At 53.6% G+C, this 14,253-nt stretch overlaps 3 protein-coding genes across 3 annotated transcripts; all 3 read right to left on the bottom strand.

Annotated features, from left to right (window-relative positions):
• Positions 1-127: 127 nt before the first annotated feature.
• On the bottom strand, positions 128-2,697 carry BJ171DRAFT_75079 (uncharacterized protein). Its single transcript, XM_053115877.1, has 6 exons — positions 2,614-2,697; positions 2,399-2,463; positions 2,096-2,285; positions 1,296-2,027; positions 595-1,210; positions 128-513 (listed from the first exon to the last, which is right to left on the bottom strand). The coding sequence occupies exons 2-6, from the start codon at positions 2,411-2,413 to the stop codon at positions 165-167; spliced, it is 1,902 nt and encodes a 633-aa protein (XP_052967545.1). The 5' UTR covers positions 2,414-2,463; positions 2,614-2,697; the 3' UTR covers positions 128-164.
• A 9,719-nt stretch (positions 2,698-12,416) lies between these two features.
• Positions 12,417-12,791, bottom strand: BJ171DRAFT_423219 (D-mannose binding lectin family protein; the record flags this gene model as incomplete). The annotated part of the gene is made up of 1 exon (XM_053107588.1): positions 12,417-12,791. One exon carries the CDS (start codon positions 12,789-12,791, stop codon positions 12,417-12,419), a length of 375 nt encoding a protein of 124 aa, XP_052967544.1.
• A 295-nt stretch (positions 12,792-13,086) lies between these two features.
• On the bottom strand, positions 13,087-14,253 carry BJ171DRAFT_502373 (uncharacterized protein). Its single transcript, XM_053110760.1, has 3 exons — positions 13,670-14,253; positions 13,414-13,455; positions 13,087-13,236 (listed from the first exon to the last, which is right to left on the bottom strand). The coding sequence occupies exons 1-2, from the start codon at positions 14,241-14,243 to the stop codon at positions 13,445-13,447; spliced, it is 585 nt and encodes a 194-aa protein (XP_052967543.1). The 5' UTR covers positions 14,244-14,253; the 3' UTR covers positions 13,087-13,236; positions 13,414-13,444.

Below are 14,253 nucleotides of genomic sequence, written 5' to 3'. Positions count from 1 at the left end.
TTACTCGTTGGTCGAGATTATCTTGCACGGACTCTGGATGAGGGTGTAGCATCGCAAGGCAACAATGCAAAAGTTGGTTGCGTGTGGTGAATGGTTATGTCCAACGCACAATGATATTTGGTAACAAAATAACTGTTCAATGGTCAAAATTCAAGGGTATGCCCTTATTTATTGGTTTCACTTTCAATTCGGTTACGTTGATCATCAAGCACCCTTTTCAAGGTCAATGTCTTTCGATCCACTTCTGCGCTATCCTTTCGGGCTCGTCTGTTTATCTTCCCCTGCAAAGTTTGAATGCGAGAAAAGAGCTTGCATTTCGCTGCAATTTTGAAACCTAAGCGCCGGGCATTGGCAAGTCCTTCAAAATTTTCAATAAAATTTTCAATTTCCATCTGAAGCCTGACTTTCATTTTTTCGATTTTTGCAAGGCGCTCTTTGACGATAATCTTGGGAATAAATTCCGTACACTTGATCAAGCTCTCCAATACTGAGGGGTCGAGTGATGCATAGATTCTATCGGAAACCAGAATGTGTTATCATGAATTATAGGCGACAGACACTTCACTAAATGCGTTTTGATTAGCGATGTCGTACATGTCGTAGCTAGAGTCGTGTATCTCACGTGGTGGGCGCTTTTCGACTTCTATCTCTTTAAGCTGAGTTTCCCTGGCTTCACTCAGAATTGTCAAAGAATTTCCGACGGCTTGAGCAGCTCGGAGGCATTTGATAATTTGTCGAGTTTCCTCGGAAACAAACTGATGTGTTTCGTTGAATCGGGCTTTGCTAGATTCTACGGACATCTTGAATCCGTAGGTGCGGGCAAGGGCCTTCCTTCGTTGAATCAAATGACAAATCCAACCAACGTCCCTGATCCCATAAACGCCACGTTCCCCATCGGCGGCATATCCATGGCTGAAGAAGTATCCAGCGGCTCGGAAATGAAAAATAGATTCCATCCATAGTCCAAAGACGTACTGTGCCTCTGGACAATTCCATCCGAAAGGACTGGCCATATCCAAAAACGTAGCGAGTGGAAATTTGGATGCCTTATGTAGTTGGATAATTTTACCAACGGTATGATCGATGTACTTGCGATACTTGGATTTGTCGCTAAGGGGCGAATATGACGTTGTGTCGAACCACATTGCGGATTTTTCACATTGCATCAACTGGATGATCAATTTGGCCGACTGAATACATTCTTTGGGGACTACATTCCAATAACAATTCATAAAACAATTAATTTTGTGCCATCCATCACCTGCCAGAATATGAAGACACAAACATTAACTTACTGATACTATCTTTCAATGCCGGTGCATCGCATTTGATGAGTTCATATGTATTCTCAAATGATCGAGTGGCAGCTTCAGAGTCTGGACGGAATGCTTCGTTTCGGTATTGGATCATGAACAATTTGAATCGAAGAAACCAAACCAATCGCCGGAGCTCGGTCCTTTGAGATTTCTTCATCGAGTCGACTTCGGCAACAGAGGCGATTGTGCTGATGAATTGTTTGAGCCGGCATTCAGCCTCTTGAAGTGTTGGGGTATTGGAACAATACCCGGCAGTCGCGAGTGACACGCATGGGATAGTAGTTTCCTTTGCAACACACATGGAAGGTGCAATAACCCCCTCGTAAATAAGAATTTGAGCAACTGAGACCTGGTAGGTCTCAGGGTTAATCAAGTGGTTCTTCATATCTTGATACAAAGTGTGTGGATTCTCGAGTCCAATACTGGTGAAGTCGCACATAATCTGACTGGGTTTTTGCACATATAACTTCAAACTCGACGCTTGGAGGCGTTGGATTTTCTGAAGTACGGCTGCAGCTGTGATTCCGGTATTGCCTTGATTGGGGATGGTAATCAATGATTCTATAAAATCATTGATCGTACGTTGGTCTTTTTGTTCGAAATGAATTTCTGCCGAAACCTTGGAAAGATAATCGCTCGAAGGGAAGAGTAACCTCGGAACTGAATAACCCTCGAGAACACACGGTGCAGCATCTTTGAACAGTTTGGTTACTAAAAATTGGATTGTAAGAATATTAGTAATCAGCAAATCGAGAATGTAATACAAAACCTATACTCACTCGAATGGTCTGGTTCTCTACGTTCAGCCGCGGCAGACTGGGTGTTTGCTTGGGGTTGGAGGATGATGGTCGCAGTGCGGCCTGTTGGATTTATAGGACGAACATATCCGAATTTACTGATCCATGGAGGACTTTGTACACCTGTGTTGGCATTGTCCCGATCTTGATGGAGCTCTCCCGTAGAAGGATTCTAATACAGGATACCGTTGAATTTTACATGGATGTATGTTAAAAAGAAATATCACACAATTGTCAACACGGATTTCAGGTACGACATGTACAGTAATGTCAAAGGCAGCGAACCTCGTCAAGATCCATATATTCGGTCGTGCTTGAACCAAGGAGTTGATTGGCAGAAGCGGTCGTAGCTGAAGGGTCGGTCGCATTAATGGCATTCCCGGCGGGAATAGAAGGATCAGCCGGATCACGATCCTACAATCCACACATGGATAAAACAACATCAGCGCTGGTATGTGGTGTGCTGACAGTGCAACCGAAGCCCCGTCTCGATAGCTCACCAAGGCCGTAAGTGAGTTTACACCGAAATATTCTTTCTGTGTGCTAATTACCTGGGCAATTAAATTATTCCCATTCACAACACGTTCCTGTTGCAACTGACGGAAGCAGCAGCGTCAGCAACTACCACATCCACACAGCGTAACGCCCACCGAGTCTGCCATCATTCTCGACCAACCACATACCTCTGAACCGGATTCAGAGTGGCTAACTTCACCATCGTCAGAACAGTTACTGTCGTTGCTGGCACCGGAGTCCTATAGCCACAGTGAGCACGTTGTTAGTCACGGGTGTCGCACAAAGCGGCAGATCATGTGTCAGCTGCGCACGGATACCAGTGCCGGCCACAATATGGCCACGGTTTGGCTAACACAAGCAAACGGAATCTCGTTGCCCACCCAGCCGCATCCCGCAAAGCAGCTACCGGACGCCGAAGCGACGGGCTGTGGGGGAACCAGCGAAACCCCAGGAAACGGGTTTATACGGGACGTGGGACCCGATCGCATAGAAGAGGGCTACAAGCGAGAGATCTACTTACCGCTATGTGGGTTTCGGTTCGTTCGCTGAGAGGCTGGTCCTATTGAGATCGATAGCCAAGAGGGCGTCAGCGAGAGACGATATTATGGCGAGAGTGAGCACCAACGGTGACGGGCTCGCACGGAGAAACCAACGGCTCCATAGAGCAGCATACATCTAGGCTCGCTATGGTGGCGGCGGTACCGCCTTGACCACCGCCGTCCTTCTGACCCTATCGACAAACCAGAGGCGCTGTTAGAGCCAAAGCTAAACGCCAAGTAGGGTGGGTGGGGTACATCGACAGCATACGCGAGAGCACAGAGTACCGTCCTAACGAGCACATACCTCATGGGGCTCTGGCGAGGGAGTCGGAAGGCTGGGCTCTCCCTTTCCAGGTTCAGGAGTCTAATAGAAGCCAGATTAGCATCCACCCCACGATCCAAGCGACCGGAGGCTCAAGTACTTGCAACGGAGCACCACCCACTTCTTTCTCACCTGGTCCGAGGCAGCTTTGCTGGAAGTACCCTTGTCTCCACCTTCTCTACCAGCATCCTGAATCTCGCAAACGGCGAAAAAAAGGCGGAATGCCGAGCGGCGCAGGAAACGGCCGGCACGGGGTTAGGATGTGACCGGCTATCTCATCCCGGCGGACAGGCGGGTGGTGGCGGGGGCTGGTGGCAGCGGATAAGCAACCGCGTGCCCATCCACACGACCACAGCGGCCGATGGTGGACTGTGGCGGCGATATCGGTATCAAAGGGTCCGGCACCGCTCCGAAAACAGATTTGACCCCAGGACCCGGGCGACAAAGACACTGAATCGTAACGATTCCTCGGATCATCAGATCCATCAAGAACACTGATATCGATACAGTGTTCTCGACAGTGGATCAGGAGTAACCACCACCCACTGGCAATGAACATCAAACATCATGGCGAGTGACAACAACTCCTGCCATGATGGGACGGGTGTGTGTGTGTTGGAGACTTACCTCAGCAGAAGAGACGGTGGTCTGTTCGAGATTGGTCTGTGTGGCAGCGTCGCGAGTGTTAACGACGGAAGAACGGACAAGGCTCGGGGTAGCGCTGGGAGTGTGTCACAGACACGGAGCAAACGGCGAAAGCTTACCTGAGGAGGCTCGGAAGCAGGGGCTGCGGTCGGCTTGTCGTTCTGTTCAGTGTCGGCACCGAGCTAGCGATAAACGGTGGATGATAGGCATGGAACAGAGTGTCAGAAGGAGGCGTCCGTGGTCTATGTATCGGTGGCGTCTAATACACTGCCGAACAACCCCTCGGGACAGCAGCGAGATCGGCGAAAGGGGGTGACGCTGACTTACCCTAGGGCGCTTATTGGCGGAATTGGTAGCTGTTTGAGACAACTGTCGCTTGGGGGGTGTAGCTCCCTGTGACCATTGGAGGATGTCGTTAGAACGCTAGACCGTCACTCGCAAACAGGCGCTGCCAGGAGCTGCTCAAACTGGCGAGCCAGAGCGGGTGACAACACTTACCTTTCGAGCTGCTTGGGGACTGGGTTGCACCAAGGGGGGATTATTTGGAGAATCGCCGGTGGTATTTCCGCTGCCATGACCGGAGCGGGTGGAAGGGGCCATTCTGACGGAGGAGAAGAACGGGTAAAGGTTTGGAAGAGCGAGGAGTCGCTGGGTAGGGGGTTGCGAAAGCGGGTTGCAGGTCGTTGGCTCGAGGCGAGGTCGGGAGCGACGATGGGGGGTTGAGTCTCGAGGGACGGGTGGCCTGGATTTATACGGCCGTGAGCATCCGAAATATTTTAGCGGCGAACTGCAAAGACCGAAAGACCGATGCCATCACCTCCCATCCCCCTTTCGCCGCCGCCACCTCCTCGGCCGCCTTCTCCTAGTCCGCCTCCCCCTCGGCCACAGCGAGAACGGCCTCTGCGCCATCGCTCTTCCCACACGCATATTCGTCCTCTCCGCAGGGTACACTCCTTGCGAGACTCAGCCAGACGGTCGCGCCGATTGGTGGGTATGCGAGAACCAACCAAAAGCCGACATACATTGGCGCGCGACAGGTGGGGGGCCATTGTTAGAGTCCGAAGGGGACTCAACGGCAAAAGAAGAAGTGAGCTCGAAGTGAGCTCAGGGAAGGCAAGGGTAAAGTCCGAAGTGGACTCGGAGAGGGAGCGAGGGAAGCAAAGATCCGTTCAAGATAAGACTAGTCTCGAAATGAGACGTGAGGAACACTCAGAGAATAAAGTAGAAGGCACTTTATTTAGTCCTATTTTGAACGCTGAGGTTCGACTACACATCGCGGGGGTCAGGCTATTTATAGACAAGTCCGGACTTGGCAGCGAAGGGCGGCCAAGGGAGGGAAAAGTGGGCGATCGAGCAGGGCGAAGGGGGCGATGCACGAACGAGGGCCGAGAAGGACCACCGAGACAGGCAGAGAACCAAAGCGAGGGAGGCGCAAGCAAAAGCGAAGCACCTGGCAGGAGAAACGTGCAAAGGCGAAGCAATGTGACTCAACGTCCAAGAAGCGGATTGGTCAAGTATAAGGTTGGGGCAAATGCATGCGAGATGAACAAGAGATCGGGGCGGTCAGGCAGGTCATGAGTCACCGGTGGTGGGACACATGACCGGCAGCCGAATTGCAACCAATCGCAGCAAGGCGCGTGCACAAACAAACCGGCGCGTGCGAAGAAGACAAAGGAAGCGGAGCAGCGCGGGGAAACGGAAGTGCGGAAGGAGCGGAAATGGCAGGCAAAAGGCGGAAAATTGGAGGGGAACTGCAAAGCTACACACAAACAAACAGAAAGGCAAAAGAACAGCCAAGTGTGCAGTCAAAGTGGAGAACAAGCAGAAGCTATCCCTAACATCATCCCCTTCCTTAGCGACGAACTCCGGGCGTCGCCTTCGGCTTTGAGGGATAGCGAAGGTGGAAGTCAGCAACAAGATCAGTGGCGTGGGAAACATTGGCAGCGGGCTCCCAAGACCGGTCAGTCTCGGAATAGCCCTTCCACTGAACCAAGTACTGTAAGCGACCACGGAAGAGCCGAGAATCGAGAACAGTCTCGACCTCAAACTCTTCCTGGGAGTCAACAAGAATGGGTGGAGGTTCGGGTTGGGTGAACTCGGGAACAATGTCCTTCGTTCGGGGTTCAAGGAGGGATACATGAAAGACGGGGTGGACTTTGAGTGTGGAAGGGAGTTTAAGTTCAAAGGCAACGGGGTTGATGCGGCGAAGAACTTTAAAGGGGCCAAGCTTTTTCTGATCAAGCTTGTTGGAGGGACGAAGGGTGCGGATGTGGCGACGATCAAGAAAAACGAGGTCGCCAACGGAGATGTCGGGAGTGGGGAGACGGGATTTGTTGGCCTGCAAAGTGTAGGACTCTTGGGCAACCCGGAGGTTGGCCTTGAGATCCTCGAGAACGGTCTGAAGTCGGTCGACACGTTCTTCGGCAGAGGGCACAACAGAAGGATCACGGATGATGGAGGGATCAAAAATGGGGTGATGGCCATGGACTGCAAAGAAGGGAGTCATGCCAGTGGAGGTGTTTTCCGAGTTGTTGTAAGTGAACTCGGCAAGGGGAAGGTGAAGGGTCCAGTCGTCTTGCAGGTAATTGCAATGGATACGCAAATACTGCTCGATGACCTGGTTGAGAACCTCGGTCGAACCGTCGGTCTCGGGGTGGAAGGCAGAAGAAAGGGAAATCTTCGTCTTCAGAAGCTCATTGAAGCGCCTCCAGAAGGCCGAAGTAAACTGAGTTCCTCGGTCCGAAACAATAGACCGGGGACAACCATGCAAGCGGAAGATGTGGGAGAGGAAGAGTTCGGCGGTTTGCTCGCCTGTAACCGTCTTCGTGGTGGGCACAAAGTGTGCTTGTTTGGACAGGCGGTCCTTAACCACGAAGATGGAGTCAAAGCCGTTCGAAGGTGGGAGATCCGTGATGAAGTCCATCGACAGGTCCCACCAACGTTCGGAAGGAACGGGGAGAGGGTGAAGTAAACCATAAGGGGAGTGACGGGACGGCTTGGCTCGCTGGCACGCTTCACAATTAGCAATGAAGCGACGCACAGACTTACGAAGCCGGGGCCAGTGAAAGTCCCGGGAGATGAGCTCAACGGTCTTGGCAAGACCAAAGTGACCAGCGGCAGCGGAGCAGTGACGTTGCTCAAACACTTTGAGCTGGAGCTCGGGGGAAGGGACAACGATCAGGTCTTTAAAGTAAAGGAGACCGTCACGGAAGGAGTAATCGCCATCAAGACGTTTGGCGTTGAAGTCAGAAAGAAGGGAACAAGAAAGGGTGGCAGCTCGAATCTCGGAAAGAAAATCGGGGTTCGAGCCGATAACGGTGATGCTGTCGAGAGAAATAGACTCGAACAGCTGAAGGAAGTTGGTGGAGTGGAGGGAGTCACCAGGCTTTATCTCAAAGTCAGAACGGCGACTGAGAGCATCGGCTTTGGTGTTGAGGCGACCAGGGCGGTGGTAAATGCGAAAAGCAAAATCAGAAAGGAATTGGGCCCACCGGAACTGGCGGCGAGAAAGTTGGGAAGCGGAAGTGAACCGGGTGAGGTTCTGGTGATCAGAGAAAACAAGAGTGGGATGATCGGGGTCGGCAGCCATCAAGTAATGACGCCAGGCAGTAAAGGAATCGACAATAGCAAGGAGCTCTTTGTCGTGGGTGTCATAATTCACCTCGGCGGGACGGAATTGCCGAGAGTGAAAAGCAACGGGGTGAAGAGCGCCGTCAGGGTCAAACTGGGAAAGGACGGCACCCAGAGCAAAGTCAGAAGCATCGGGCTCGATGACAGCGGGTTTGGAGAAATCAAAGTAACGAAGAATAGGTGCGGAAGTGAATGAACGTTTAAGAGAATCAAAAGCCTCTTGGGCCTCGGGAGACCAAGAGAAGGTGGAGGATTTGGTGGTGAGTGAAGTCAAAGGACGAGCAAGTGCGGAAAAGTCCTTGACGAAGCGGCGGTAAAAGTTTGCGAAACCAATAAAAACTTGGATGTCGCGAGCAGAAGAGGGAACAGGCCAAAGGGAAACGGCCTCGACCTTGGCAGGGTCCATTTTAATGCCATCGGCAGAAATGATCATGCCGAGAAAGTCAACTTCAGAAAGGTCAAAAGAACACTTGGCCGGATTGACCTTAAGAGAGTGTTCACGAAGGCGAGAAAGAACAAGCTTAACATGCTCCTCATGCTCCAGGGGATCTTTTGAGAAGATCAGGATGTCGTCAAGATAAATGACAACACAGACACCAAGGAGGTCCGAGAAGATGTCGTTCATAAAAAACTGAAAAGCAGCGGGGGCATTCGAAAGACCAAAGGGGATAACATTGTACTCGTAAGAGCCAGATTTGCAAACAAAAGCAGTCTTCCACTCATCGCCCTTCTTGACACGAACCAAGTGGTAAGCATCAGGAAGGTCAAGGTGTGAGAAGACGCGGGCAGAAGAAAGTTTATCCAGAAGATCCTGGAAGAGGGGAAGAGGGTAGCGGTTCTTCTTCGTGATGGCATTGAGGCCCCGGTAGTCGACGCAAAGGCGAAGACCACCATTGGGCTTCTTCACGAAGAAGCAGGGAGCACCAACGGGAGAAGAGGATTTGGAGATCCAACCACGTGCGAGGGCGTTGGTCAGATACTCCGAAAGAGCAGATTCCTCGGCCGGGGACAAAGGATAGACTTTCCCCGGCTTTGGCAAACGAGGTTCCTTTCCATCCTCGGTCCGTACAAACTCAATAGACAAGTCATACGGACGGTGAGGAGGCAAGGAAGAAGGAGGGTCAGACTTGAGGCTGAAAACGTCGCCAAACTCATTGTATTTGAGCGGGACACCTCGAGAGTCAACAGGGGTGCCAGACTCGGCATACACCTTCGTCGTGAGCACGGACCTTATCGACACCGTAGGATACGTCTCCGGCGAAGGAGGACGGATATCCATTTGGGCAGCGAAAATGTCGAGCTTGTCTTCCCGTGCAAGACGGAGAAGACTCGCCGCATTAACGAGCTCAATGTCGGGCGAAGATAAAGCCGTTGGCTCTTCAGAAAGCGAAGCAGAGTCAAGGCGGGAAGAAAGGGAAGGCGAAGTGCCAAAGGAGGGAACCGGTGTAAGGGAAGGACCGGAGGGAGGAGTCAAAGGCGAAGTGCCCGAAGGGGGAGGCGAATAGCCGGAAGGGGACGAAGTGTCCAAGGAGGAAGCAGAGACATCCGCGAGGATGTGTCCATCAGCAAGGCAAGAGGGATCGGAGAACGAAAGGGAGAGGGACTTCCAATTGACAACTGGATTATGCAAGCGCATCCAGGGAAGACCAAGAGTGATGGGAGTGGTGGAGAGTCGAGTCACAAGAAAAGAAATCGACTCGGTGTGGGAACCAATGGTCAACGTCACAGGAACGGTTTGGAAACGAATGAAACCGGCCGAAGAACCATCAGCAAGGGAAACGGAGTAGGGAGTAGAAAGAGGGATAAGAGAGAGTTTATGGAGATCCGCAAAGGCAGGATCAATGAGGGCAAGAGCGGTGCATCCATCATCAATAAAGACAGAAAGGGAGATGGAGACCGGGCCAGAAAGACTCATGACGACAAGGGTGGCCGGAAGAAGAAGCTTATCGTCCGATAATGACGAGTCAGAGGGGGAAGATGTTCGTATCGCCGAACAGACCACCTCGCTTACTTGCGAGGTGCTGCTCGGCTGTGGGCATTTCCCGAGTTCCGTTTGACCAGAACCGGGCACTGCTGAACATCGCGACTGCCGGGACAAGACTTTTCCCCGCAGTACAGGCAGAGACCCTGCTCACGACGTCGCTTTTTCTCGACGTCGGAGAGCTTAGCAGGGCGGACCGAGACAGAGTCAAGGTCCATGGGAGTGGGTGCAGAAGAGGAGGAAGAAGAAACATGCGCGGGAGAATGGTGGTGATGGGGAGCAGAGCGAGAAGAAGGAGGAGGAGGTTGGGAACGGGAGGAGATCTTGAGACGATGGAGGGCATCGTCGTACTCGACCGCTGCCTTGATCAACTCAGGCAGGGAAGCGGGAGCGGGGCGGAGACCGATGAGGTGGAACTTGACCTCAGACTTCAAACCCTCCTTGAAGAAGTGCATCTTGGTGGGTTCATCAGTCTGGACGCGGGCGGCGAGCTGGACGAAGCGGGTGGCGAAGGCTTGGCAGGACTTGAGCTGGACCAAGCGCTTGAGGTCGTTCAAGGCCTTATCTTGCGAGGAGGCCGTGTCCTCACCGAAGGTCGACTTGAGGGCAACTTCAAAATCCGCGAAGGAAGCCGGGAAGCGGTTGGCCATGTAGAAGGCGGCCTCGTACCACTTGAAGGCTTCACCGCGGAGGAAGGAGGTGGCGTACAGGACCTTCTGGCGCTCGGGCGCGAAGAAGGCAGGATCGGCGAGGAAAACCAGGTGGCACTGGGCGAGGAAGGCCGTCGTTTCATCGCGGGAACCTAGGAACTCCTTGGGCTTGTTGACCTGGTAGACCTGGCGGGGAGCGGCGGCGGGAGCTTGCAGATCTTGGATCTGACGATGGAGAGCAGCGTTCTGGGTCATGAGGGCGTTCATACGCTCCTCCATGCGCGCCAGATACGCGTTGAGGTCTGCAGGGGGTGCAGCAGGCTCAGCCATCGGATCGACGAGGGAAAGAGAGGCGAAAGAAGAAGAAAGGCCGGGAAGCCAAGAGGGAGCGTTCAAAATGATGTTAGAGTCCGAAGGGGACTCAACGGCAAAAGAAGAAGTGAGCTCGAAGTGAGCTCAGGGAAGGCAAGGGTAAAGTCCGAAGTGGACTCGGAGAGGGAGCGAGGGAAGCAAAGATCCGTTCAAGATAAGACTAGTCTCGAAATGAGACGTGAGGAACACTCAGAGAATAAAGTAGAAGGCACTTTATTTAGTCCTATTTTGAACGCTGAGGTTCGACTACACATCGCGGGGGTCAGGCTATTTATAGACAAGTCCGGACTTGGCAGCGAAGGGCGGCCAAGGGAGGGAAAAGTGGGCGATCGAGCAGGGCGAAGGGGGCGATGCACGAACGAGGGCCGAGAAGGACCACCGAGACAGGCAGAGAACCAAAGCGAGGGAGGCGCAAGCAAAAGCGAAGCACCTGGCAGGAGAAACGTGCAAAGGCGAAGCAATGTGACTCAACGTCCAAGAAGCGGATTGGTCAAGTATAAGGTTGGGGCAAATGCATGCGAGATGAACAAGAGATCGGGGCGGTCAGGCAGGTCATGAGTCACCGGTGGTGGGACACATGACCGGCAGCCGAATTGCAACCAATCGCAGCAAGGCGCGTGCACAAACAAACCGGCGCGTGCGAAGAAGACAAAGGAAGCGGAGCAGCGCGGGGAAACGGAAGTGCGGAAGGAGCGGAAATGGCAGGCAAAAGGCGGAAAATTGGAGGGGAACTGCAAAGCTACACACAAACAAACAGAAAGGCAAAAGAACAGCCAAGTGTGCAGTCAAAGTGGAGAACAAGCAGAAGCTATCCCTAACAGCCATGGAGCGACGCTCCCTCCACAAGCTGCGCCGCCAGCCCTCTGTCGGGAGACATAGGTCGGCATTACAACAACGAAGAGCGACTGCACAGCCAATGGAGGCACGAGCATCCATGAGCACATCGCATTTGGCTGATTCAAACAAGGAACCACTGACTCTGCAACAACGCATACAGAGGCAACGGCATCGGCTCCGCCCAATCAGCGGACAGACAAGCACAAGGGCCGCGCTAATGCAGTCCGTTCCTTCATTCTCCCCCTTTCCAACCGAGCCTGGCAAGCAACAGATACAAAAGGATGGAATCTACCCGACACCGCGGATTCAAGCGGCGAGTTTTTTGCCTCTGACCAACCGGACGACGGCCAGATGGACGATGACTTTGAAGCGGATAGCAACGTGGGCAGCGGCGATTTCGACGACGATGCGGGCAGCGACGAGTGGTTAGATGACGACGAGAGCGATGAACCACTCGATGATTACTCCGTCGACGAGACACCCGCAGCGGACAATGTCCATCCGACCACAACAAGCCAAATTCCCCCACCGAGCCGCAGGTCGGGAACCTTGCTCCTTCTCGGTGGCGCAACACTCTTCATTGTCACTGCGCTGGCCGACATATCCAAACGTCTTGCTCAGTTGGCGACGGGGGCATCCGGACAATCGGGGAGCAGTGTCGGGATTCAGGGTGGCAAGGTCGCCATCATAACATTGTTGCTGCTTGCGTGGATCGCAGCGGTGCTGTTCCACAGCCTGGCGCTCTAGCCAACAGCCCTTCCCACGACGGGCAGGAGGTGCAAAGTCCAGCGCGCTGGCGAAAGGCCTTGGCTCACTTGCCATAGGTCCCCGTCGACCAGATCGGTGTTGTACCCAGGTAGGTGACGAGATTCCCGTCGTCCTGCATCACTAGCCGATCAGAGGGCTGACCGTTCGTGCCAGAGGCCCAGAGTGGCTTTCCAGTTCCGTCGTATACCACAAAGTTGTAATCTGGCTGGTAGTTGGCAAAGAAAGGTGGGCTTCCCTTTCCGTTCGTTCCGGATGACCAGATCGCTTGCCCGGATGTGTTATTGTATAAAACCAGGTTTCCGTCGGCCTGCATAACCAACGAGTGACTACCGGTTGGAGACAGCATTGCCGTGCACTGGGGTAAGATCGTGCCTGGCTTCAGCGCCGAACCATCGGCATTTCCATACGCTCGGATCATAGGTACGTTGGCCGAAGTGCACTGAGCCAATGCCGCACTTGGGGCGATCTGAGGGCCGTACCAGAGATGCCCGAGCTGTGAGTTGTTCAGGCTCTGGAGCCATCCCACACTCGCAATCGAATCTTTGCTGCCCAAAGCAGCATAGATCGCCGAAATGACGGCGTTGCGGTTTCCGTCGCTCCATGTACTAACGTCGCTCGGTGTTGCCCCAGGCGTACCAACAACACCACACGCCATGGAGAGTATGGCCCAGAGGAGTGAGTTGCTGAAGGACTGTACGTCGGTATTGCTCAAACCGCTGTATTTGACGATGAGTGGGAGTGCTGTGAGTCGGTCCGCGGATGACCACGTCGACGGATCTTTCTGGACCAACGCAGCGACCACGGTGTTGTTGCTCTTCATCAATGCACACCAGGATGTTACCTGGGTGGCAGCCGGCACAGAGGTAGGTGCTGGAGCAGGTGTCGATGCTGGGGGCGAAATGGAAAGTGCCTGGGCAACCTGTGTGAATGCGCTTACTGGAGCCAGGGGTGTCGCCGCGGCAGTGCCAAACTGGAAGCTCTGCCCAGAGAGACCCGAAACACAGTCTGACAAGTCCACCTGCGTACCGTTGTTTCTGGAGTTCCCCGCCAGATCGAGACACTTGTTCTGGTTCACGCCCCAGGTATAGTTGCCTTGTCCGTTTGCGCCAGCGACCCATGTCTGCGACTGGTCTGTGATATCGCATGGCTTTATGACGATTGGGTCGCCGTTGGCAGCGCTGGCTCCACTCTTTGGTCCAAGGCACATCATGCTGTTCTGGTCGATGATACGCTTGTTCATGGCATCGTAGCCCATCAGAGCACCTGCCTGTGAACTGAAGTCCCAATACACGACAGGTGTTCCTGCAGCGGCACTACCACCGACAACGGCTAATCCTCTCGATGTATTGTCACTCGTTCGCATTATGGTATATGCATTTGCTCCAAACACGGGCTGGACAACAGGCTGGACGACCACTACAGGAGCCGGAGCCGGAACAGGAGCCGGAGCAGGAGTTGGAGCGGGTGCAGGAGTAGGTGTTGGTGCTGGTGTTGGTGCTGGTGCTGGTGCTGGTGCTGGTGCTGGTGCTGGTGCTGGTGCTGGAGTCGATACAGAGGTCATCGACAGAGGTGGTGGTGCTGTGAGAGATGTCGTCACTGCTGGACTCTGCGTTGGCGAGCCGGTCGTCGCTGCCGTCGTTGCCGTCGTTGTTGGCGGACTTTGTGCTGGCGGGCTGGTCGTTGCTGGACTTGGCGTTGACGGGCTGCTCGTTGCGCTCGCTGGCGACAACGACGCTGGACTGGCGCTCGATGCCGCTGCTGTTGGTGTGGTTGACGTCTGCTTCATGTACAAATACAGACCCACACCTGTACCCACAGAGAGAGACAGCATCGAAACAATGATCACAATCAAGACAATCGTGGTGGACATGGCTTTGTGG

This window comes from Polychytrium aggregatum, assembly GCF_025602895.1.
Source record: "Polychytrium aggregatum strain JEL109 chromosome Unknown BJ171scaffold_15, whole genome shotgun sequence".
Taxonomy (NCBI): Eukaryota; Fungi; Chytridiomycota; class Chytridiomycetes; order Polychytriales; genus Polychytrium; species Polychytrium aggregatum.
Note: the sequence above shows the minus strand (reverse complement) of the source record. Positions and strands in the feature narration are given on the sequence as shown.

Coding starts and splice junctions, on each gene's coding strand:
- BJ171DRAFT_75079 (XM_053115877.1), bottom strand. Junction 2,028..2,095: donor TAGAGAACCAGACCATTCGA/GTGAGTATAGGT, acceptor TCCAATTTTTAG/TAACCAAACTGTTCAAAGAT. Junction 1,211..1,295: donor GGCATTGAAAGATAGTATCA/GTAAGTTAATGT, acceptor ATTGGAATGTAG/TCCCCAAAGAATGTATTCAG.
- BJ171DRAFT_502373 (XM_053110760.1), bottom strand. CDS start 14,243: ATGTCCACCACGATTGTCTTGATTGTGATCATTGTTTCGATGCTGTCT.